Source organism: Capra hircus, chromosome 19 (assembly GCF_001704415.2).
Source record: "Capra hircus breed San Clemente chromosome 19, ASM170441v1, whole genome shotgun sequence".
NCBI classification, from domain to species: Eukaryota; Metazoa; Chordata; class Mammalia; order Artiodactyla; family Bovidae; genus Capra; species Capra hircus.
In genome coordinates, this window is record NC_030826.1 from 49,916,628 (window position 1) to 49,942,501 (window position 25,874).

At 54.1% G+C, this 25,874-nt stretch overlaps 1 protein-coding gene across 1 annotated transcript; it reads left to right on the plus strand.

Annotated features, from left to right (window-relative positions):
* On the plus strand, positions 1,023–18,088 carry CD7 (CD7 molecule). Its single transcript, XM_018065405.1, has 10 exons — positions 1,023–1,228; positions 9,203–9,356; positions 9,543–9,857; positions 10,445–10,477; positions 10,728–10,891; positions 12,797–12,899; positions 14,836–14,892; positions 15,935–16,249; positions 16,506–16,639; positions 17,641–18,088. The coding sequence occupies exons 2-10, from the start codon at positions 9,269–9,271 to the stop codon at positions 17,746–17,748; spliced, it is 1,317 nt and encodes a 438-aa protein (XP_017920894.1). The 5' UTR covers positions 1,023–1,228; positions 9,203–9,268; the 3' UTR covers positions 17,749–18,088.

The following is a 25,874-nucleotide window of genomic DNA, read 5'->3' on the forward strand; positions in this document are numbered from 1 at the left end:
CACACGATGCCCTCAGCTGAGGCTGCACACCTGCCCCTCTGCCACAAGGAAGACGGAACTGGGAGGCTGCACGCAGGAGGCTAGGCAGCAGGAGTGAGGACAGCAGCCCTCCTCCTGGTCTGCAGGAAATCTGGGCGCTGCTGGTGAGAGCCCAGAAGCTAGTGAGGCTGGATGTGGACCAAGCACTCCGGGTTCAAGTCAAGAGCAGCCGCTTGCCTCCAGCAATTTGAAGAAAAAACAGAGCCTGGAGTCAAACAAAGAATGATTCAAACACCTCTGTCCTTCCGCACCCTTGTGACTCTCACACATTCCCCTTATTCCCCACTTTCAGAGTCTCAAAGAGACTTCTGTCTTAGTGATTTTTATAAGCACCTAAACTGTTTGTACATGAGAAACGTTCACACCCCTGCAAGGAAACTCCTGGCTTCCAGCACTTCTCTGAGGTCAGCACCTATTGGACCCCACCCTCTGGGAATGAGGGCACTCCCGGCCTGCTAAGACCTTCCGTGGGGAGGGAGCCAGGAAGAGGGGCTCCTTCTGCTCAAGGGCTAGTGAAGGACAATTTATAGTTCAAACTCTTTACCACTTGCTCCTATTCACTCTCGCTCCATATCCCTGCCTGTGTCCCCAGCATGACTTCTATCTGGGTGGGCCCAGTTTGCAATTCTGAAACTTGGAATCAGGCTCTGAGGAGTCTCAGTGGGCAGACTCTGCCCAGTGTCTTTGTGCGGGGTGATGTACACAGCAGGGGACTGGCAGGTCCCAGATCCACACAGCGGGGTGAACACAGCCAGCTCCCCAAAGGAGGATCTGTTCAGACAGAGCTTGAAAGTGGAGAACTCCAGGAACTGGCTCTCCTGGAAAACTGCCACCTACCGTTTTCTTTAGAATGATCATCTAATGCCCCGCGGCTAATAAAAATATAAGGAATTCACTATCAAGAAACTCATCTTTTTCCCCTGAACTCAGGGCAGTTCCTGAAACTTGAGTGACTTCCCATAACTTGAAGTTTCCTTCCTGAATGTTGGACCTGGGTGTCGGACCTCACGTGCATGGATTCTGAATCTTCCCGCCTCCTCCTTGCTTGGCTCCGCCCTGGAATCATCCTTCGCTTTGGGTTTAGTCCAGCCGCGCAAACCAGCGCACAGACAGGCTGAAGCTGTGGACCGGCTGGGCAGGCAGAGCGCAGGAGCCGCGGGAGTGGAGGAGCCGGGGCGCCGGGGCGCAGGTGAGAGCTGGAGGGGCTGTGGCCGGGGCTCCTGGTGTCAGACTGCAGTGCACTCACCTGGGGGCTGGGTTGATGGAGATGGGGCGCTGAGCTCTGCGCTGTACACCTCCCCTGAGGGAGAGAAAATGACAAAGACTTCGCAGTCCTGATGGGGAACTGCGTCTCTGCAAGGCAGCCCCAGGCTTGGCTCTGGCCCTCTGTGGAAGGGCAGAGAGTTGGCATCTCGAGCTCCTAGACGTCCACCCATCCAAACAGAGCCCCTGCTGCCCGGGACCACATCTGGGGCGAAACACTTTCACATCCAAACCAACACTGCAGCTCTCGTACTTGCCCACACGCTCACTATCATGCACATATACAATTGTGTGCACTCACAAGGATCACACATGCACACTCAGCACTCACAAGCACTCATTAAAACAGAGTGAAACCTCCGAGACTTCCCCTAAGGTTGAGGGAGAGGGGCACTCCACCGCCTCTTTCTACACTCTCCTTTCATTTTTGGTTAAGCTGCAGCAGCAATCTAATTTCAATTCACCACCCACTACTGGTTAATGATCTGCTATTTGAAAGCCACTTTCCATCCCCAGTGCCTGAGGAACCAGAGCCCCTGGGAGGCCCTCATCCCCTGGGACTAAATAGTGAAGGTGGTGGGGAGGTACAGGCCCCCCTCACCTCCCCGGCCCCTGGGGGGTGCAACCCCCTGGTGCAAGGAGGGGGAGGAATCTCAGAGGAAGTGCCTTGTGAAAGAGAGTGAGAAGCAGCCCAGCTGATGGGCTGGCCTGTACTGAGGCTGTGAGCCCACAAGGGTTTACAGACTCAACCCCCAGAACTGCAGGAACTTATTACTGCCCATGAGGGATCCTTCCTGGCCATAGCAGCAGGGACAGGACACAGCAAAGGCTCCCCGGACTGGGGCATCTCTTCCCTCTGAGCCGGGGTTGGGGCTCTGTTTCAGCTCTATTCTGAAGGTGGTTGGTCGCCTCCCTCCACACTCTTGGTGAAAGGCCTGCCTGGACAGCAGGGTGCTCACCTTCCCATGTAGATATCCAGGTACATACAAGTTACCACTGAGCCTTTGTGTGGGAAACCTGGTCCAGCTTCTCCTAGCTGCTGCAGGAATGGGGATCCCTGCTGACCGAGAACCCCTTGCCCTTGGTCAGCTGATAAGCCTCGAGCCACATACCTGCTGCCTCAGTTTCCCCAAGGTCCTGTGGCAGGACAAAGTGCTGGCAACGGCATGCACTTTCCAAGGTGTTCCACTGCCTCCCAAATGCGATCAGGGACAGCACAAATCCCAGCTGTGCGCCCCAGCTTAATATATGTAGAGACCAGCAGCTGTGACAGTGATCTGAGAGAAGGATGAATTGTTGCCTCGCTTTTCCCAACTCCAGAAGCCTCAGGGCCCCTCCAGGTCTTGCCCCATGCATGCAGGCTTCCTATAGCACCCCCGACCCTCTGCCTTCTCACCGGTCTCTTCCCCTGTTGTGCCCTGGCCTTTCTGTCTCCAATTTTCCTGTCCTTTGCAGCATCAGAGACAAGAGGAGAGACTCAGACAGAGGAATGGAAATGCCAAACTTAAAAACCCATCTGAATTTCAGATAATGAATCACTTTGAAATGTAAATATGTGGCAAATATTACAAAAAGTATACCTATATTTAAAACTAAGACAACAGTGAAACCCCAGACTGATAAGGGTGGCAAAGGTGCCTGAGGATACGGAGAGCTCCTCCCATCCCCAGTCCAGCTCGTCCATCCTCAGACTAGCCCCTCCATCCCAGCCCAGCTCCTCCATCCCCAGTCCAGCTCTTTGCAGACAGCCCTTCTGCACTCTATAATGTGGAAAAGTCTGTGTCTCCATTGTACAGATTTGGTTTAATTGAGACTGGTCTATGGTTTTGAGGATCAGCCGAAACCTGGAGTTCTTCCAGCTCCTAGGCTGTATCGTCTGACGATCAGGAGTCAGGCCCACGGTGGTTGGAGTTTGGGGGCAGAGACTGGTGGGAAGGGACCCTGGCATCCTTGTCCACATTCTGGAACCCTCCAGAGCCTTTCCCAGTGAGGAGAACTTCAGGGAGTGCATGAACTTGGACTAAGAGGCTCGTGTGTGTGAGGGCAGAGCCCCGCCATGGCCTGGGGAAGGCTCAGGGAAGACTGGAGGTTTGGGGGCAGCGGGAAGAGCGGCAGGAAGTCCTAACCAGTGCCCATCTGGGAGCCCACAGCTTCAGCAGCCTTGGACAACATGACAGAAGATGGCCAGGGGTCCCCTGTGCACAGGCCACACTCCCTCAGGAGGACTCAGGTGGTGGTAGAGAGTCTGTGACACTTCCTGCTTTCATGGTCTTCTGGTCATCTCAGTATCTGCGAGAACATTCCTATAAATAGCACATCTAGTGACTACAAATGGGCATTTAAGGTGAAGCTAAAACAGATACTAATGTTTAAAAATTGAGTCAATGTAAAATAATTTCTAGGACACAGGGGTATGTGAAAAGTGAAAGTGTTAGTCGCTCCGTCGTGTCTGACTCTTTGTGACCCCATGGACTGTAACCCACCAGGCTCTTGCATCCATGGGATTCTCCAGGCAAGAATACTGAAGTGGGTTGCCATGCCCTCCTCCAGGGGATCTTCCAGACCCAGGGATCAAACCCAGGTCTCCCGCGCTACAGGCAGATTCTTTACCATCTGAGCCACCAGAGGAGCCCAAGAATACAGGGAGCCCATCCCTTCTCCAGGGGATCTTCCCAACCCAGGAATTGAACGGGAGTCTCCTGCATTGCAGGCGAATTCTTTACCAGCTGAGCTACCAGGGAAGAACTAATTTTTAGGACATAGGGATATGTAGTGTTGTGAAAAGCACAGAGGTTGGGGCGGGGAGGCTGGCAGGGTGCGGAGGCTGGCGAGACAGGCTCTCTGGGGTGTTTCCCTGGCAGGTAGACAAAATATGAGAGATTGAGAGCAGAGGGTGGTTCGGTGGGCCTGACATAGGCTCAAGGGACCCCACACACCTTTCTCAGGGGGCCATGCCCTCACTGCTGGAAGACACCAGCTGCCCTCCCACCTGGCCTCTGGACTTTAACCTGCTGCTATTTTGCTTTCCTTTTACTTGTCAACACACACACTCCCTCCCAGAGTCCAGTCGGGTAGATCAGCGAGTGTTACAAAAACACTGTTTCACTGTATCACCCCCTCTCCATGTCACCTGGTCCAGGTGTAGACTAAGGTTGTTGGAGGGGACTAACTGCACCCTCCATGTGGCATCAGCCCTGCCGTGACTTCTGAGCAGGTCTGCAGGGATTGAGCACCTGTTGTAGGCAGGGCATGTCGGGGCCCTAGGGGCCCTCCCCCAGCACTGTGTGTGTGTGTGTGTGTGTGTCTGTGTGTGTGTGTTTATGTGCTGTGTTTGTGTGTCTGTGTGTGTGCGTATGCTATGTGTGCCTCTGTGCACGTGACAGGCTGTTCTCCCAGGGAGTGGGAGTAGGATTCTGGTAGCTTCTGAAGAGGGGTTGGCTTCTCCAGGCTAGCTTGTCCTGGCTCCCCATGGAGTGAGACCCTGTGTGGTTCAGGATTGTCAATGAACCCACTCATTCATCTATTTTCAATCAACGTCCTGGTGGCTCAGAGAATCTGCCTCCAAGGCACGAGACTCAGGTTCGATCTCTGGGTCGAGAAAATCCCCTGAGGAAGGGAAGGGCAACTTAATCCAGTACTCTTGTCTGAAAAATCCCATGGACAGAGGACCCTGGCAGACTACAGTCCATGGGGTCACAAACAGTTGAACAGGACTGAGTGACATTCATTTTCACTTTTCAGTCAACATCCCAGAAAGTGTACTAGGAACTTGCAACACGACTCCTAAATTTATGGAAACAATGAAAGCTGGACAATGAAACGATGAAAGCCAGGAAAAGGTGATGAGGAAAGGTTTTGAGGGGGTGAGTTTCCTTCTGGATACTATAGACCCCTGGCTGTCTCCCTCCCAGAGAGAGCACACCTGCCCTTCCCACCAAGTCTCCTGGTTGCACTGGGCATTCGGTGATGATGCCAGGTCTCCAGCAGGAGGCTCCCCCTCTCACCCAGTGAGGGATCACTGCTCTCAGAGCACAGGCTGAGGTGGCATTCCTCCTTTGATTCCCTGGGGGGTGAGCCCTCCATGTGACCCTGAGAACACCTGCTTGCTCCAGCCTTGGGGCCAGTGAGCAGGCCTACCTGGAAATGTATTTTCAGCCTGGGGAGACTTGGTCTGCCTCCCTGTCGATGGGACACCCAGGCCCACGTTCGATGGGGAACAGGGGTACAAAGGCTGTTCCGAGGTCAGTGGAAGCAGCTGAGTGGCTGGGGTCCGAGGGGAGACCTTGAGGAGACTGGAAACACTGGGGGTCCTGCCCAAGGCTTCCTCCAGGATGGATCAGTGACCAGAGATGAGCACACAAGATCAATCTCTTGCTTGCTCAGGTAGGCTCAGGGTAGGACATCCCTGGGCAAGGGTCTCCCTCCAGGCAGCCCCGAGGGCTCTGGCTAGGGGGCCAGGAGTCACTGTCCACCACCAGCAAGGATGCCTTTGGGCCCTATGGGTCGCTGGGCACCATTCTGTGTATGAGAACTTTCCAACTGAAGAAAAGTTATTTTGTAAAAAACACTCAGGAAAAGAATTGAGCAGATCTTATCTGAGGTGCCAGGAAAAGCCCCAGCACAGGAAGTTGCAACACCTCTTTCTAGAACCTTCCATCACATGAGATTCTCAGCAGCAAATAATAATGATGAGCTATTTATGCCCCATCCTGGCAATTGCTGAAAGGCAGCTACTGGATTGTGTCCACCTGTGAAATCTCAGCCTCTCTTGTATTATGCTGAGCAGGTTGGGGCAGGATCAGGGCAGCTGATTTCTTCACTTATTCACCAGATTCTTGGTTCTAAAAAAAAAATGATTATAACCGAGTTAATGTTCTTGTGAAAAATGAATGTCCAAGGAGAGATAAACAGCCCTAGAGAGAGCCTGCCTTCCTGGGGTGAAAACGCATGATGGACAGCATAGTGGCTTGTGCCCCGCGGCTGGCAGGGCCTGGAGAGCCCCACGTGGTACGGGTGCCTTGGCCAGGGCGACAGGGTGCTCACTCTTCCGTGCCTCAGGCACCACTGGTCCTCCTGGAAAGGAAGCAAAATGAGACCTGTGACATGCCACTTGCAAACACACCTTGAGGAATATTCAAGATCTGAGCGTAAAAATGGACAAAATTTGACCGTGATGGATATTGCACCATCTGGGAAGCCTTTTTAAAAGGATACTCTACACAAACAAACGAAGACTGCTTTAAAACAAAACCCTGAAGCTTTGAAGGAAAGACAGACAGGACGACATGAACACGTGTGGTCTTCATTCCAAAGATCATCTGGGGAGAACTGATGATGGAAAGCTACTCACCCTGGAAGGCAGTTTGTTTCTTTAAGGGGTGAAAGTCTTAGAAAGCTGTAAGGAGAAGACAGACACTCCCAGGAGGAGGAGCAAAGGCTTTGCAAAGGCAGTGACCATGTGGAAATCCGAAGGGCCAGAAACAGGAGGAGCTGGTCAGCCCTCCACAGCAGCAGGTGTCAACAGGAAGAGGCGGAGCTAGAAGCCAAGGGGACCGGGCTGCTCACAAGCTAAGACAAAGGGACTCCTTGCAGCCACGGAAGTCAGGCTTCAGGATCCAGGGAGGCAGACCTCACCAGCAGCACACTCACTACACAGTGAGAGCCAGACAGAGAAGTGGACAGAACATGACCCAGAATGCTCCCTCCAGTGTCTGTGGTTTGTGCCTGATATTTCCAGTGAGGGGAAAGCTGAGGTGTGGGGAAAGAGGGGGGCCAGTGTGAGTGTCCTGGGGCAGCCGTGACCAAGGACCACAAACAAGGGATCAAAAGAAGCAAGTTTGCCCTCCTCCAGTTTGGAGGCCGGAAATCCAAAATCAAGGTGTCAGCAGGACCGCAGGGAAATACCTTCTTTGTCTCTTCCAGCTTCTGGCGGCCCTGGCGGCCCCTCACTTGTGGCCACATCCCTCCAGTCTGTGCCTCAGTCAGCTCTGGGCCGCTCCCTTGTCTGTTTCTGACAAATTTCTCTCTTCTTACAAGAAACCAGGCACCTTATACAGGGGCCCACGCTGCTCTAACACGACCTCCTCTTTATTTGTGGCTGCAAAGGCTCTATTTCCAAGGAAGGTCACCTTCACAGATTCTGGGTGGACGTGTGTTTTGGGGCCACCTTTCACCTTTCCCTGATGGATCAGTGGTAAAGAAAGTGCCTGCCAATGCAGGAGAGGCGAGTTTGATCCCTGAGTTGGGAAGATCCCCTAGAGAAGGCAATGGCAGCCTACTCCAATATTCTTGCAAGGGAAGTACCATGGACAGAAGAGCCTGGTGGGCTGCAGTACATGGGGTTGCAGAGAATCAGACATGGTTTAGCGACTAAAGAACAACAACATTCACCCCAGTACATACAGTACAGAGGGCGAGAAGAGAGAGACAGCAGTGGGCTCTCTAACCTGATTCCACTTATGTAAAATCACATCCATGTATGTGCACAGAACACCCGTCTCTCCAGTGACTTCTTTCTTCCTCAACTACAAGTGCTGTACTCATGTGAGAAAAGAAGACTGTCCTTCTGACGGTAAATTAGAATAGAAGCAAGTTCAGAAAAGCAAGGGAAGCGGGAGACAGCAGCACCAGTCAAAGGCATCTGGGGGCTGAGACTGTCCCTTGCCATTTCATTCTCCTTGTTTGACCCAGAGTCTCCTGGAGTCAGGACTGGAGCTGGTCACCAATGGCCCCCAGTTCCTGGAAGCAATTCCATCCTCACTTTCCTTTGCTCCTGGCGCTTCTGCCCACTTCCACGCAAAACGGAAAAAAGAAATCAGAGACACGGAATTCAAAACCAAAGGGTACCAACACCATGGCCTTCTGGAAAAGGCAAAACTCTGGACACAGTAAGAAGATCAATGGTTGTCAGGACCTGGGGGGAAGGATGGATGAATGGATGGAACACAGGATTTTTCGGGCAGTGAAGCTACTTTTTGTTGTCGTTCAGTTGCTGAGTCACATCCCATTCTTTGTAACTCCATGGATTGTAACCCGCCAGGCTCCTGTGTCCTCCACTATCTCCTGAGTTTGCTCAAATTCATGTCCCTTGAGTTGGTGATACTATCTAACCATCTCATCCTCTGTGTAGTACCTAATGGTTGCTACATGTCATTATGAAAAGCGAAAGTGTTAGTCGCTCAGTCATGTCTGAGTCTGTCCATGGAATGTCCCAGGAAAGACTCCTGGAGTTGGTTGCCATTTCCTGCTCCAGAGGATCTCCCTGAGCCAGGGACTGAACCCTCCTCTCTTGTGTCTCCTGCATTGGCAGGCAGATTCTTTACCACTGTGCCATCTGGGAAGCCCAAATGTCAGTTTTACTGGATGCCAAAGCTTGAGATGAGCATTTGTCTCAGAGGAAGTGAAAGTTCAGCTCTCCGGACTGTAACTCACGAGTTCCACAGGGAGACTCTTTTTGTTGATAAAAGCCAATCTGGAGAGTGGACCAAGTGTCCCAAATGCCAATCCTCAGAATGCAAGAGCCGAAGAGGGGCAGGGGGCATCCAAGGTGGTCTCAGGCTGGTGTCAGGTGCAAGTGGCCACATGAGATTCTGTGTGTCATGACCTGTCTCTACAGGACACATGGTTCAGGGTGTTTTGCGTGTTTCATATAAAATTCAAGATAACCCCAGCAATATAATTGGACTTGTCTCCCAGGGACCTGTTTCCTGTCTCATCTGTGTTTTTCATCTGTCTTACTGTGGTCCCAATGCACACATTTTAAGGTAGAAAGAACGGTCAAGACACAGTGGTCAGGGAGGAACTTGGGGACCCTTACCCACCCTGGCCAGGGTGCAGCCCCTCTCCCTGGCTTCCAAAGGAGCCTAAGGGAACTCTGACTCATCAGCTTTCCTTCCTCCAGGGAGTGTCCCAGAAACCAATTAGGAGGACGAGGGACCCCTTAAAACTCCTCCACGTCCTGCTGGCCATGCTGACCTCAGCATCCCCTCTCCTCACTCCCAGGATCTTCTGGGTCCTCTTGTTGTTGGCCGCCTTCAGGAGTGCTCAGAGTGGAAGTAAGTCTCATGGTCCCAACTCTGCCAGGGTGACCCCAGCAGGGGCAAGTTGGGTGTGGGAGGAGAGAGCTAGATCAGGCCAGGAGGGGCCCAGGTTCCAGGTAGTGCCAGTGAACTCAGGAAGGGCAGTCAGTGGATGTCCTGAGGTCCAGCCATGACCCACACATGTGACTTTCCCCCGCACAGCCTGGGACAACCCCAACTGCACCAGCAGTGTGGTTTCTGTGTTGAGGGGCCAGCCAGCCACGATGAGCTGCAACATCTCCAACGCCTTCTCCCACATCAACATCTCCCTGAAAGCGAACCCCGCTGCACCCTGGAAGCTCATCTTCAATGTAAAGGCCCCAGGAAACTTCTGCCAGGATGGATGGCAGCTCCGGATTTGGGAGGGAGAGGCGTACCTAGTAACTGAAGAAGCCCTGGACACCCAGGCAGGGCAGTACAAGTGGAGTCTGAAGGGGCGCCAGAGACACATCAGAATCACTACCCTGAACGTCTCAGGTGAGCAGGGCGGGGTGGGGTGGGGGGTTGATCCCCAAGAGCTTCTCTTTTTGGTGGGCAGGAGTGCAGAGCAACTCGGGAGGAGTGATTTCTGCCCACCTGAGGTGACCAGAGCCACGGAAATGAGGCCTGAAGAGGACTTTCACCCTGCCCCACCCATGCTGTGGCTGTACCCTCTCTGAGCTTCTCAGAGCAGCCCCGGCATGTGTGCCTGCTCACTGTCCCTATCTGCTCAGGGAGCTGGCGCCTTCTCTCCCTAAACACGGCCTATCCCCCCACCCCACTCCTTGCTTTGCTGCAAACTCCGCAAGTCACCATCGATTCCTCCCCACCACCCTTCGCCTGTCTGTTGCAGCCAGAAGCACCCTGAGCTCTGCGGACAGGAAGCAGGGGTCCAGCTTTGCCCCAGACCAGGAACAGTGGGAGGGGCTGAGAAGGCACCCCTCAGCCTAGCCGGGCCCTGTGTAGGGAACCCAGTGAGGCCTTCATGAACTCCTGTATCCAGGGCTCATCTGATACCTGGGGCGGAGGGGCTGTGTCAGGGTAGGCCCTGGCCAGGGCCAACCTGCCCTGTCTCTCTTTGGCAGACCCGCAAGACCTGTTCCTCACACCTGCTGCAGGTAGGTGTTCCTGTCTTCATCCTGGGCTATAGGAGGGGAGCCCCCAGAAAGCCCCTTTGGGTCTTCCCTCCGTAGGCACCCTCACTCTCTGTGCCTGGAGCCCTGCCCATCCCATGCACCCATCCCCCTGCCACACTCCCACCCATGGGCTTCCCAACCACAGGCAATGTCCCCCTCGAGGGTGCCCCCAAGGAGGTCGGGGCTCCTGCACAGGTGAACAAAGGAGGGCGGGCCCAACCCCTCCCCACAGGCCTGGAGAGGAAGCTGCACAGTCACCAGACTGAATCCCAGGACAAGAGCCAGACACAGGTGGTCTTCCCCATCCTCGCCCTGGTCGTCATCCTCGCCCTCGCACTGATCTGCATGCTGGCCTGGCGACAGAGGCGTGGTTCCCCACTCTCCAGGCTCCAGCAGGTATGGACCACTGTGCCTTGTCCGTGGGCCAGGGAGGGCATCTTGTGTGGGGTCATCTCAGACCTGGCATAGACACTCTGCCCCATTGCCTTGTACCCATCAAGACTAGTGAGAGAGTGGGGAGCGTTTGAGGTCCCAGGGAGCCAGAACCCCTCCCAAGGAGGACCCCACCCAGCAAATGCAGTCCCAGTCCCAGAACGCAGATGCCCCACCCCAGACAGGCCGCTGAGTCCACACCGTCCCTAGGACCCCCTGGGGGATGGCATGGGGGCTTCCTGCTCCTTCCAGGAGACCTAAGATGTGTGGGTGGTGGATGTGTCTGCAGATGCACCTGCAGAAAGAGTGGTGTCAGCATGTGCCCTTCATCTCCCTCCCTCCCTCCTCTCTCCCCAGGTAAGGAGGCTCTGAGCCCGGAGTACCCAGTGCACTACGCTTCGCAGAGCCATGGGGAAGTGCCATGGGGAAAACCAGGCAGAGGACTAGGAAGCTTGGCAAGATTCTGGCCTCTCCCTAACACATACGCCAAGGAGGGGTCCTTAGTAGGTCCTGGGCCCAAAGTACAAAAATCTCAAGTTCCAAAGCATTTGACCTAACAGGACCCTCCCCCTCCTCCACCCCACCCAGGCCTGCGCTCCTCCCCAGGGCAGGAGTGCCATGCTGCGGTCACCTGGGAGATGCCCCAGTTTGGGGTCGTCAGCCAATCATGTCTTTGGACCATGAATAAGACCCTATTGGACCCTCTTTCTTTGGACCATGAATAAGAACCAGTTTGAGGGACCTTCCAGGAAGCACTTGTGGAACCGAAATGAGGATATCAGTGGCCTGAGAGGATGCATGAGGCCTCCTCCACCACCCCCAAAGGGAGGCCAGACAGGTGGCTGCTGGTGGAATCTGTGTCCAACCTCCCCAGTCTCCCCCAGCCCTGGGGCTCCCCTCTTTGCCACCTGGCCTACCTCCTGCCCCTTCCTGTTCCCAAATGTATATCAAACCGTATCCTAAACTGTATATGCCACATGTCTTTACAAGAGAAACTGTATAACTCCTGTGAGTGTGTCCATTCGGTTTTTTTTTTTTTTTTTTGGAGGGGTGGGTGGCAGTAGGTCTTTTTTTTCTTCCTTTCCTCTTTTGTTCCCTTATGATTTGATGACTTTAGTGCCGCACTTGAATTCCTTTTTCTTCTGTGTGTATATCTATGATAACAGACTTTCGGTTTGTTGTGACCATGAGACTCTGATACAGCAGTCTACACATACGTGCATGATTGTTTTAAGTTGCTGATCTCTCCTTTCCAGTGCATTTCAAATATCCTGCGTGTGTACTCTCCTCCTCTCGTGATTACTGCTTTTGCTGTCTTGTCTGTGTGTGTGGATGGTTTCCTACTTTTACTCTATGTTTGCGTTTACGTGTGAGCCCCCTTATTTCATCCTTTGCCAGTTTCTCGCTGTGGCCTTTTCTTTTCAGTGTAGAGAAGTTCCTTTAAAGATAGAGCTGGTTGGTGGTTCATTGAATATGTTTGTAAAAGGTACATATAATGTGATAAAAAGAAGGATTTTCTAGAAGCGCTACCTTCAGTGCTTTGCGAAACGTCCACATTGCTAATCCTCAGGATGAGTACACTAAACCGACTAGCAAATCATCGAGTGAGCTGAGAAATGTATCTTTAAGTGAAGAAAATAAAACCTGAAAGGAGCTGCTGTGAGTCTTACAAGCTACAAAGTCCCACCGAGGGCTTCTCTGGTGGTCCAGTGGTTGAGACTTTGCCTTGCAATGCAGGGGACACGGGTTCATTCCCTGGTGAGGGAATTAAGATCCCAAGTGCCGTGGGGCAGCTAAGCCTATATGCCACAACTAGAGAGCCCATGAGACCCAACACAGCCAAATAAATAAATATTTTTTTAAAAAAAGGAGTCCAAATACACGCAGAAGGCCAGATATCTGGGAGTCCTCACTGACCGTGAAGCATCTCAGATGGGACACGATGCACGGTGCCTGGCGACCGTCCCCACAGGTGGGTAACGACCCCGACAGCTTCGCTGGCCGCCAGAGTCCAGGTCTAGAACTGACTGTATTTGCCTCTCCCAGGTTAAAGAAAGGTTCATGCCAGAAATGCTGGGTTTGTTCCACCCCCTGGGCCAGGCCCCTAAGACACAGTGGGAACGGCATGCGGGACCGCCATGCTTTGGGGGCCGTGGAAATCTGTTCCATTTTGCCTGAAACAAACCAAAGGTGTTGATGCTTTGAAAGTCATTCAAAGGCCATTTAATATTGCTATTACGGTGGGATGGGCTCACATTAAGTCATTCAGCCCCTGCACACCCAAGGCAGGAAGCCTAGAAAGAAATACTGTGTCTGGGTCTTTGACTGATTTTAATTTTTAGCTTGTTGCTTATCTGGACATTCAAGGATTTCTCTTAAGGAAGTTTAGCTCTGAGTCCTTGCAGTGCCCTAGAGACCCTTCCCCCCAGGCCCATCTTGCCCCTCTTCAGCCACACGGGCCCTCTTGCAGGCCCTCAGAAACCCCAGGCACTCTCTGGCCTTGGGGACCATGTGTGTGCTGATGCCTCTGCTTGCAACCCTGTTCCCAGATACGCCACTGACCCTCTCCCCTCCTCAGTCCTCTACTCCTGTGGCCCCTGAGGTTCGGCGCCCCTCCCACCAGGTGCTGTGTGTCCTGCCGCAGGTCTGCTCGTCTATCCCTGGAGTCGTCTCCAGGCTACGAGGCTCTCATCTGTCTCACCCTCTGCCCTTGGCACTGGCGCTGGCACGTGCGGGCGCCCAGGGAGTGCTGGTGATGAACAAAGGCAGGACGAGGTTGGAATGGGGCGTGTTTCACAAGCCCGATGCTTTTATTGCTTCCTGCCTACAATTTTGCTAGGATCCTCTGGAACTTTGGCAAGATTCTGCCCCTGAAATAGATACCCCTCACGCAAGAAGTGTCTGTAGGTAGGTGGACAGCCCCTGCCAGTGGAGGTCACCCAGCAAACCTAATCCATCCCCACCCCAAACCCCATCCAGGACCCCGAACCATCAGCACAGGAGCATCCAGCCAGAGGAGGGGCTCTCCAGGGAGGAAATCTCTTAAGGCTGTCTGGCCACGCGTGAGCCACGTTCACACACCTGGCACACGCACGTGTGGCTTTGGGCCAACACTGGAAGATTGGCCCTCTAGCCCAAGGCTTCCAGGACAGAGAAATGTCTTCTTCCTGGTTGCCCAGAGTCTGTCTCCTCTTCAAGGACCTCCAAGCCCTTGGGCTCAGGGTCCAGGCATGGGTCTCCCTCTGCCCTGGGGGTTGCTTACCAGGACCCTGGTGCACCAACATACTGGATGGTAGCCCAGCTGAGCACTCTCCAGCCCTTGCTCCCACAGGAAGGAGAATCGTGAGCCACTCAGGCAGCCACAACCTGGGCACATGCCCTGGGCATTTCCCTATGACCACACCCAGCCCCCAGGCTGCAGTGGTGACTGACTTGATACTCCAAGTTTCTGGACATAAATCAGGTCCCAGCAGAAAGTGAACCAGAAGACTGGGGCATCTGGAAGCTGACCCCCATCCCCACCTGATGACCCCCGTGTCTTTCTCCCGGTCCTGCCCCTGCCCATTCTTGCCCTCCTTTCTCCTCTCCCTGGTGTGCAAGTGGGGCAGAGGGGCAGGATCACAGATCTACATGTAAGCGCTCAGACTTAAGAGTTGGGGAGGAGCGCTGCCCCTCCCAGCCTCGCGTACAGCACGTCCCCTCGCTCATGGTACCACCTCCAGCAAGCCTTCCTGGAGCGCTCAACCGTCCATCGCTGTGTGCAGCCCCCCTGCCTACCTCCTGGTCCATCTTGCTCCCACCGCGCCTGAAAGTAGCACCTGGGAGGTGGTGGTGGCACGCAGTTGGGCGCTACAGACAGGAAGAACCGTGGCAGCCCAGTGAGAGGGGCCCTGCTCTTCCTCCTGCAGTGATCATGGTTGGGCTCCTGGGGCTCCTGCTGTTCCCCTTGCTCCAGGCCAACCGAGGTAAGGCCTCCCGGCTCTCCATTACCCCATCCCCCACCGCACCCCCCCCCCCCCCGCAGGCTTAGCGCTTCCACTCAGCCGCATTGCAGCCCTCCCCTCCCCACCTCAGACTCCCGTTCCGGGGAAGGGGGTGATCTCTGGTGACTGTGAGGGAGACCTTCCCTTGGGGCCCCAGCAGTCCCTGCCGGGGGTCAGGTCCAGCCTTGGACACTTGGACCCAAAACCATGGGTGTCAAGATGTGGCTGATGTCTGGGTGCAGAGTCTCTGTGGTTGAAACTCTTCTTTCTCTTTATCTGAATTTTCTCCTACAACCATCAAGGCTGTCTTTGTCCTGAGAAAACATCGTCCTTCTGCTTGCCTTTTGCGCAAAGTTCTGCAGTGAGAAAGAGAACTTAGTCCCACAAAGTGGGGATGGGGAACTTGGCAGGCGCAATTCTTGTGCCCCCTCCCCCCAAAAAGAGCTGCAGAATTTAGTTTCTGGAGAAGTCCATGTTTGGATTATGTTTGCACCTGGAAGCTGGCCCTGCTGGACTCAGCTAGGCAGACGAGGGAAATTTGGGGGTGTCTCAGGGACAAGCCAGGATGTGCCCACCCCATGGAGCTACTGGCTTCAGGTGCCTGGAAATGGTGGGGAAACTGAGCAGTTGGTGTTAAAAGAAACAGGGAGAGAAGACAGTGCCCATGGCTCTTGCGGGAACTGCCATTTAAGAGGGGGAGAAGGTGTAGAACCGGAAAGAGTGGTTGGAGGTCTGAGTGCTTTGGAAGGAAGAGGCCCCACCTCCGACTTCCCCTGACCCTCGGGGTGGGGAGAGGTCACAGGTGGCCTGGCCCTCTGGGATCCCTCTGGAACTTGAGGACAGCCCAGGGTGCTGGCATCACGTGTCGCTTGCTCCAAGGCTTCCAAAAGTTGCCTCATCCTTGGTGACATGTCAACAGTGGACTGTCCCTGGGCACCTCTGCCCTGCCACCGTCCCCTGCACAGAGATGGGTCCCTGCCCTTCTGACCAGGCCAGTGGTGATGGTGGTGTGTCCTCCTTGCAGAGGTGTGTCAGTCCCCCCTCAGAACGATTGCTTTAGAGGGGGACTCCGTCAACATCACCTGCTCCACCCCGGGGACCCTGCGTGGCATCTACCTGAAACAAACGTGGCCAAGCATCAGCGATGTGATTTACTATGAAGATGGGTTGGAGCCCACCGTGGACCCGCGGTTCCAGGGCCGCATTGCCTACTCAGGGCTGCAAAGCAACCTGACCATCAGCTTGTACCACCTGCAGTTGGCCGACACCGGTGGCTATACCTGCGTGGCCATCATGGATGATGAGATCTTTGGTCCTGGCACCTTGGTCATGGTGACAGGTAGGGAGTGTGCCAGCCCTAGGACCTCTGCACCTGCCACTCGCCAGCCTGGGCTCCATCTGCCCCTGTGTGGGAAACTTCCCTCTAAGTTTGCTTGAGTTACTCCTTCCAACATGAGCCCAACTCCTCTAGGAAGCCTCCTGGATTCCCCCCCAACCCCTCATACACACTCCAAAGCCCCACCCTGCCCTGAACCGCAGAGGTTCCCAGGGACTCCCTCACTTGCCGAATGCCTCTTTCCATTCCTTCTTCCCAGACCAACTGCCCCAGGCAGTGAACACATGCCAGGAGTCTTGGCTGATACACTTTGCCTTCCCCACGGCCCTGGCTGTGGGCTTCTTCCTCGTCGGGCTGGGACTGGGAGCAGTGTGCATGCTGAAAAGAACACAGGTCAGTATGGACCCTCAGGTGTCACCAGTGTCCCTAGAAGCCCACTCCTCTCAGAGAGCATGACGGGAAAGAGAATGGGTAAGCCTCAGGGATCTGGTCACATGGGAAACCCCAGCACCCACTGACTCCTTCTGTCAGGGGCCCTGGGAGCTTAGAGGGTTTGGATGGTGAGGCCCAAGGTGAGACGAAGCCCAAGAACTGGAACCACCTGCAGGGAGGATCGTGGTGCCAGGAACACAGGTCCTGGTCAGCTATTTAAGGGGGATTAGCGAGGTTCAGGGTGGCTCAGAGGGTAAAGAATCCGCCTGCAGTGTAGCAGACCCGAGTTTGAGCCCTGGATCAGGAAGATCCCCCAGAGAAAGGAATGGCTACTCACTCCAGTGTTCTGGCCTGGAGAATCCACATGGACAGTGGAGCCTGGTGGGCTACAGTCCCTATGGTTGCAAAGAGGTGGACACGACTGAGTGACTAATACTTTTCACAGAGGGTTCCAGAGAGATCCTTTCAGAGAACATGGGCATGCTGCATGTGACTGTGAAAGTGTGCACACATATACATATGTGTGCATGTGTGCATGAGTGAGGCCTGTGAGCTTGTGAAAACCACGTGCAATCGTGTGCTGGAGACGGGAGAGGAGGGGCCAACCGAAACGGGGGCCAGGAAGTGGTCAGCTCATCCCTGGTCCTCCAGCTTTTGCCCCCGCCTTCGCCCAGCACCTCCAGCTCTGCATCCCCAGAGAGCCAGGCCCCTGTCCAGGGCCAGGGTGCAAGGTCAATTCCACCTTCCACATCCCCACCGCTGCCCCCGGGGCCCTGACTCTGCCCACCTCACCCAGGCCTGGGCAGTGCTGGAGATCCGAGGGGCTGGCTGAGGACCCTCCTGGAACGGCTTCATGCAAGCCCCCAAATCTATTATAAAAGCTTCCTGAGGGGAAATGCCTTGAAGACAGAGGGTGCTCCTGAGAGAGCTGTCCCAGTGGGAAACAGCAGGCTTTCTTTCAGATCCAGAAACTCTGCTGTGCAAAGGATAAGAGCCCAGTGTACGTGATCTATGAGGACATGTCCCACAGCCGCTGTAACACCATGTCCATCCCCAACCAGTACCAGTGAGCCCGGCGGGGCCCCAGGCCTCCCTCTGCCCAGCAGAGCTCTGGGCCGACCATCCACCCAGAACAAACACACAGGAAGCTCCCACAGCAGTCAGGCTCCCACAGCCTCCTCCAGGAAGCCCTCCTTGCCTGCCTCCTACCCTTGAGGCTGCTCCTGGCACCTTGGAACCACTGGGAAGGAAACTTCTCTGTCCCACAGCTACCCTGGCCTTTGCATGGCAGAAGAGGCTGCTCTGCAGGATGGACTTGCCTTGGGGCAGTGGCCAACTGGGGGGCTGGGAGCTGAACTCTGACTCCCAGTCAAGACTTGCCAGAAATAAAGGACTTCTCTTCTCCCCTTTTCGACTCCAGTGTCTATTTCTCAGCGAGTTCAGAGTCGAGGCGGGGAGGCTTGCCTAACACCTTCTCTGGAGGCACTGAGGATTTCCGCAGCCTAGAGGATTCTGTGTGAGATTTTCAGAAAGGAGGGAGGGGCCAGGGGACCCAAACTCACTCCAGTTCCTGTTATGGCTGCTGCTGCTGCTGCTGCTAAGTCGCTTCAGTCGTGACTGACTCTGTGCGACCCCATAGACGGCAGCCCACCAGGCTCCCCCGTCCCTGGGATTCTCCAGGCAAGAACACTGGAGTGGGTTGCCATTTCCTTCTCCAATGCATGAAAGAGAAAAGTGAAAGTGAAGTTGCTCAGTCGTGTCTGACTCATAGTGACCCCATGGACTGCATCCTACCAGGCTCCTCCATCCATGGGATTTTCCAGGCCAGAGTACTGGAGTGGGGTGCCATTGCCTTCTCCGTGTTATGGCTGAGAAGGTGCAAATCAACCGGAGCCCTCCCAGCCTCAATGGCCTCCACCACAGGGTGAGTTGCGGACTGAGGAAGGGGAGCAGTGATCTGAGAGTCTTAACAGAGCAGCTGAGCTCTTAACTGGGCTGCTCCCAGTGTGAGCTCATGTTGCGGTGAGATGGGAATTGGGGAACCGACCTTGGGGAAACAAATGCACCCAGTATGGGTGTGAACTGTAGCTGCATTCTCCTGGACCTGGGGCCAAGAACTGGTAGACCATGCTGCCCACCAACTGAAATGAGAAAGCCCTTCATCCACTAGGTTTGCAAAGATTAAAATGCCTTTAAGTAATGACATTCCTTTTAGCTGGAATTGAGTCTTGGGGACATGATCTTTGGTCACAGAAACAAGATTACAGTGATAACCATGGCAGCGCTGCTTTCAGTAACAAAACCAGCCACTGAGAAACTCCCTAGATGTCCAAATAAGAGAACCGCTCTACCAATTCTGGTGCGCACACACTGCAAGCGCTAAAAAGACCCCTTGAAGAGCGAAACCTCATGCTAGGACCTTTGTGAGATGCCATAAGGATACAAGCTGGTGCAGAGTATATGTGTGACCCCACATTTATAAAGTACAGATGGGTGTGTGTGGTTGTTTAAACGCCTGACAGCACCATTATGTCTACATGGATGAAATAATGGAAGCAGAGAAGAGGTGGTTCTGTCTGGCTGTGGGGTGTATGTCACTGGGGCAGGGAGTCACTGGGACACACTGGGTTTGGGATGCACAGCTTGGGATGTGATCTCAACAGCTCTTGTGGAGGGTACCAGGACCTGCAGCTGGGACCCAGATGGGGAGGCAGAGACAAGGAACACAGCACCCCCGTCTCCCACGGGCCCAAGGAAAGGCAGGCCGCCCTACTGAGCCAAGTGCAGCAAGTGTTCACCTGTTACCTGCTGACTTCTGGTCCCCGCTCCTGACCACTCAGCAGCATGTCACTGGGCAAGTCCTGCACCTCTGGGACTCAGTTTTCCCATCTGTAAATTAGGGGAGTGGGTCCATGCTCCCTTCAAGAGCTGGGTTTAGGACTTCCCTAGGGGTCCAGTGGCTAAGACTCTATGCCCCCAATGTAGGAGGCCCAGGTTCAATTCTTGGCCAGGGAACTAGATCCCTAAAGATGCCACATGCCACAAGGAAGATCAAAGATCCTGAGTGCTGCGACTAAGACCTGGCACAGCCAGATAAATAATAACAATAATAATAATTTACAAAGAGCTGGACTCTGTGGTTTCCCAGTCACAGTGAGTGCCCTTTCCACTGCCCTCACCCTCAGCTCTCACCGTAGCTTTAGCTTCTTCCCAGCTCCTGAGACAAAAGCAGACAGCACCATCAGCCCATCAGCCCACCTCCAGAGGCCCTTGTCATCAGACGCATCTCTCCACCCGACTCCACCCCAGTGACCAGTGGTCATGCCCCCTCCATCCTCTGCCCTTCCTTGTGGTCTGTGCTGGGGGTCATGCTGCCCACCATCCTCCCCTCACATGATCACCCTTAGCTGTCTGCTTCTCTGTCTTTCCTAGGGAGGCCAGGGCTGAGTCCCTCCTCCATGTGTCCCCTGCCCCACATCGAGCCCACGCTTGCTGGATGTGTTACATACACGTAACCACATTGGCATTTAAATACTGCTGGCTTTGTTACTGTTATGACAGACAGCCTGAGTGTGCTCTGGGTCTTGGTTCTCCCACATCTACCCCTGGGCCTCGATTTCCTCAGTGTCAAATGGGGGCAGGGAATTCCCTGGCAGTCCAGTGGTTAGAATTTTGTACTTTCACTGCCAAAGGCCCAGGTTCGACCCCTGGTCAGGGAACTAGGATCCCGAGAGCTGCATAGTGTGGCCAGTAAATAAATTGATAAAAAAAGGAGGGCGGGGTCTGCTCTGCCTGGGGGTGGGGAGCCATGAGGACTGAGATATCTCGGGTCAGCCCTCAAAGTAGCCTCTGTACAGCAAACGCTCCACCACCTGTGAAGGTATGGGCTGGGCCCCTGGAAGCTGGAGGCAAAGGCCTCGACTGCCGGCAGCAGCACCCATCCTCAGAAAGAAGCTCTGGGGGTTCCAATGCGGGGCTTTTAGAGTTGGAGAAACAGAGTTCAGCTTGGCCCAGGCTGGCCTAGCACTGGGGATAGCAATGGAAACATGGGCCTCTAAGCATTGGCTCTGCCCCTCTCAGGCCCCCAAAGCCTGAGCATGGCCACTGACCCTCCTGACACAGGGGCTGGCCAGGGACTGCAGCCAGTGGGGAGGTGCTGGCACGGTGGGCAGAGGCATTGGAGTGGAGGGTCTTGGCTGGCCCAGGAGTGCCCTCCTTCCACTCCAGGTTGGCCCGTCCCAAAACCCTGGGCTAAAATCTCAAATTAAAAGAAAGTCTCAAATTGGATTTAAAAGAAAAGATTCAACACTATATTTTCTTCAAAGAGCCACAGGACACCTTGGGGACAAAAAGTATGGAAAACATATAAAGAGCAAGCATGAACTACAAGAAAGCCAGAGTTATCGATTCTACTTTCTGACGAAACAGTACTGCTACAAAGCAGCAACAGAACAAAAGCATAACCAACATGCACCCGTGTATCTAAAATTAGCAAAATAGGTACGAACAGGAAGGACATAACCGCTGGGAGAAATAGATAGATCAACCACTTACGCCTGAGATTTCAAAACGCCCCTTCAGACGTGAATTATGCTGGTAGTTAACGTGAAATCCCACACTCATCAAACAGAAAACCGACATGACGGCACGGCATATGAAAAGCTTTTAAAAACGATCATTTACTGTCAAGAAGAGCTGAGCTAAAACATAACAGAATGAAGTCTGCAGACTCAACGCTGTTGACATGAGCGACAAACATTAACCACACGAAACAGCAACACACGTTTTTTCCTAACTAGACGTTCCCATGAGAAGTCAGCCCTGAGCTTCTGAGGGGCGCAGGGCCAGGTTGTGAGTTATCCTGGATGATCTGGAGGGGCCTCTGACAGGGACCCAGCCTGAAGGCCGTGTGGCCAGCCCCAAGATCCACCCCGGGCTTGCCCCAGAGTGTGGCAGGGAGGCTCGCTCCAAGGTTCAGGCAGCATGTGCAGCTCAGGGGAGCCAGAGCTCACGCACGCCAAGAGGGACTCTCTAAGGAAACCAACATGAAATCACCAGTAAAAAACCAGAGACAGAAGCAAATGCTTATTTGAAACAAGGAAAGGAATCACAAATTTTACAAATCATCCAAAATATCCAGCAAGTAACAATATTTTGAAATTAACTGACACCGCAGACCATTCTATTTTTTTTTTGGCTGCATAATTTCACTGCCTCCTCTTTGGTGGCCTCTTCAAATGACCATGAAAGAACACAGAGAAATATCATCCTTATGAAAGCACGAGGCTGGCCAGGACAAGATGTTCATGAGGGACCAGGATGTGCTTGGCCAGCTGGGGATGTGAAACAAGTGCCTTGGCTCCCTACAAACACGGGAATTTCAGAAAATGCTACTTTTCAAGAGTCTTACATAAAAAGAGAAACAGGTGGGGGCGGGGGCGTGCAGTTATAATTGTGTCTGACTGCATTGTGGAGAGCAGTCCTGGAAGTGACATGTGTGTGACCAGCATGGACGAGTGCCACGGCCTCTGCCAACAATCTCCCGGTTTATACACCTCACCTGACGCTGCCAGGCACCGAAAGACATGGGTCCCTTTCGTCCACCCCTTGATCCACACATCTCACACCTTCCTGTCCTGAAGCCAGAGAGCCTGCCCAGAGCAGGGGGCGTGCAGGGATGAAATCTGTACCAGGAGGCCATAATGAATTACAAATGTGGTTGTTTAAAACAACAGCAATTAATTTTTTCACAATTCAGGAGGCCCTAAATTCAAAACCAAAGTAGGGCTGGTTCCTCCTGGAGGCTCCGAGGGAGAATCTGCCCCAGGCTTCTTCCGGCTCCTGGTGATGCCGGCGATGAGTGCTTCCTGGGCTTGTGGCTGTATTGCTACACCCTCTGCCCCTGTCACCACATGGCCTTCTCCCAGTATTCAAAATTGTCTCTCCTTATAAGGACATCAATCGTACTGGGATTAAGGCCAGAGAGGATGGTCTCATCCTAACTTGACTACATCTACAAAGACCCTATCTCCAAATCAGGTTCCATTCACAGGTCCCTGGTGGACATGAATTTGAGGGAGTACCATTCCCCCTCAGTCGTAAAGAACCTGCCTGCAATGCAGGAGCTGCAGAAGAGGTGGGTTCGATCCCTAGGTCAGGAAGATCCCCTGGAGGAGAGCATGGCAACCCACTCAAGTATTCTTGCCTGGAGAATCCCATGGACAGAAGAACCTGGTGGGCTACAGTCCATGGAGTCACAAACAGTCAGATCCAACTGAATCAACTTAGCACACACGTATTCACCCTCAGTGCTCCATTCCTCTCCCAGATAGATAGCAAAATCTTCATCAATCTTAGAGCCACTGCACACCCACAAATAGACCTCCCAAACCAACTAAATGTATCGTCAGGTCAATTTCCTCTTACCAGGCCTCAAAGATGCTCTGGGCCAGACTGAGGCTGCCGGACACGCAAGCAGTCTGGAAAGAGGCGGGGTCTGGATCACTACAGTCACACATCTGCACCCAGCTTCACATCACACATGACACTCCAGGCCTCGGGAGCATCTGAGGGAGCAAAGCCGCCTGGACCCACAGGCTAGTTTGTTTCCAGGAGATGGTGTCCACCCTGAGTTCTAGCTCAAACCACCTATGCACAACTTCTAGACACATGGTTATTTCTGTATGGCAGGTGAGATGGGGCCCAGATACTTGAAGGGCAGCATGGATCCCAGATCAAAGACCCAACTCAGCCCCACATCCTGAAGCTTCCTTGAGGGTCTGCTGTGGGCCTCTCAACCATCAGGACTGAGACCACCACAAGCCCTTAGCCTACTGTGGAACTTTCCAGCCCTGCCACATACCACATTGCTGTGGGGTCAGCTCTGGGCTCTCTGAGGAAGGGACACCCAATTCAGGGTCAGTGGGTGCTTGGCCTGAAGAACACGCCGGGCTGTGCCTGAGTGATGTACCCACTTTGGGGTCCAAAGGCAGAACCAGGGCAGTTTTTGTTCTTACTGAACAATTCTCATGTCCATGCAACAAGTACTGACCAAGTGGTCATTCTCCACAGGGTGCAGATCTAGGCCCTGTGGGTACACCGGTAAAGCAAGGCCCAACCCCCAAGGAGCCGGTGCTCCCAGGAGCCAGGAGAGCGGTCTGGAAAGAAGCACTTGAGTGCAGGTAAGAGAAACAGCGTGAGGGGCTTCAGGGAGCCGGGGCCGGGGGAGGGCTGCAAAGCTTCACGGAACCAGCTTGGGGACACCCGGGGACCACGCCGCAAGAGGGACAGAAGGGCCTCGGCCTGACACCAGGCTGAGGGTCAGGGTTATAGACAAGTCCATCTGCTGCCCTCACTCTCCCCGTGGAGAACTCAGGTCTCTACGGGCCTGAGCAAGGGGAGGGGGGTAAACACGAGGAGCCGGGCCCAGAGATGTGCAGCCGCTGAAATGTCGGTCTACCCACAGGCACCTGTCAGCCGCATCAGCAGAGGCTGTGGTTGCCACGACAGGGGCTTCTCTCAGGGCCGCAGGAAGGAGAGGCAAGGGCTGCAGTTCCCCTCGCCAAATTCTCACCCCCCACACCACAGGCCTCACATCCGCCCCCAGCCTTCCTCAGTCCTGCAGCCGCCCCCATCCTTCCCCACAAGCCCCCAACCCCCACAAGGGTAACAGCACAAGTGATGCCTGGGACTCGTATCCTGGCAACTATCTTTCACACCTAAACCCAGGAACCTGCGACTAGTAAAATGAGCCCTGCCCCCGCCACCCTGGCAAATGAAAACCCACAGCCTCAGCGTGGTCCAGGGACCCTCGGGCACCCTGTCCTGTCCCCCTGCTCCCACCCAGCTACTGGTGCAGCCACAGTCCTGGTGGGCCCAGGCCCGACCCCCATGCCCGCCTCACTGGGTCCTGCCCCACCTCCTCTGGAGCCCTGGGCCAGCCCTCCCCACCTGTCTTGGCTTCTGGGTGCTTCTTCACCCTCCTTCCCTCCCCTCTGCCTCCTCCCCTTCCCTCCTCTTCTTGGGTCCTCCTCCTCCCTCCCCTCTTCCTCCTCCTCCGCCTCAGATTCTGACCACTCTGTTCTCTGGTGGATGGTGTCCAGGGCCTCCTGAGCCTCGCTGGTCTCCCCGGGGATGGATGACCGTGGGCCTGTGGCCTGTCTTCTCAGGCTGGGGCTCCCACAGATCCTCAGACCTGCCCCCCAACACACGCATGGCCTCTGCTTCTCTCAGGCTCAAGCCCTGGGCTTCAGGCATTTCAGTTCTCAAAAAGCCACAGTCTGCCTCCCCTCAAGTGACAAAACCAAGTCAAGGCGGGTGACTGGCCCCCCTGAGCCCCCACTTCTGACAGATGGCCCAGGAAGGAGGGCTCCTTGCAGGTTGTTACAAATCTCAGGTTCTGCTGCTCTCCCCTCAAAAGCCAATAATTCAAGAGGCAAGTAGTAGAGAGGAACATTGCTTTACTCACAAAAGCCTGCAATCCGGAGAGAAGGTGGACTTATGTACGGAGACCAACTCTGCAGATTCTGCTCGGAAAAGACAGTTTTTATTTTTTATTATTTTATTTTTATTTCTTTTTAACACCAAAAATATTTTGCACTGGGGTATAGCTGATCAGGGAGAAGGAGATGGCAGCCCACTCCAGTCCTCTTGCCTGGAAAATCCCATGGATGGAGGGGCCTGGTGGGCTGCAGTCCATGGGGTCGCTAAGAGTCAGACACGACTGAGCGACTTCACTTTCACTTTTCACTTTCATGCATTGGAGAAGGAAATGGCAACCCACTCCAGTGTTCTTGCCTGGAGAATCCCAGGGACGGGGAAGCCTGGTGGGCTGCCGTCTATGGGGTCGCACAGAGTCAGTCACGACTGAAGCAACTTAGCAGCATACCCGATCAGCCCTGACAGTTTTTAAAGGGGAGAAAAGGGAAAAAATCTCAGTGAATCACTGAGGCAGGAAGTTGGGTGCCACATCATTCTCCTTTGCGTGCACTGGCTGCCTCTCTCTTTCAGCATTATCTTGCCTTTGTGATCTGCCTGCAGGATTGTGAGAGTTGGTCATTTTTTAACTCCTCAGTTCTTCGTTTTTACTTCTTTTTATCTAGGAAACAAATCAACAGATTAGGCAAGACATGGTGTGCATTCAGCAGAGCATAAGCCAAGAGTTAGTTTAAGTTACCTAGTGATCTTGTTCCTAGAA

Coding starts and splice junctions, on each gene's coding strand:
- CD7 (XM_018065405.1), top strand. CDS start 9,269: ATGCTGACCTCAGCATCCCCTCTCCTCACTCCCAGGATCTTCTGGGTC. Junction 9,858..10,444: donor CACTACCCTGAACGTCTCAG/GTGAGCAGGGCG, acceptor TCTCTTTGGCAG/ACCCGCAAGACCTGTTCCTC. Junction 14,893..15,934: donor CTTGCTCCAGGCCAACCGAG/GTAAGGCCTCCC, acceptor TCCTCCTTGCAG/AGGTGTGTCAGTCCCCCCTC.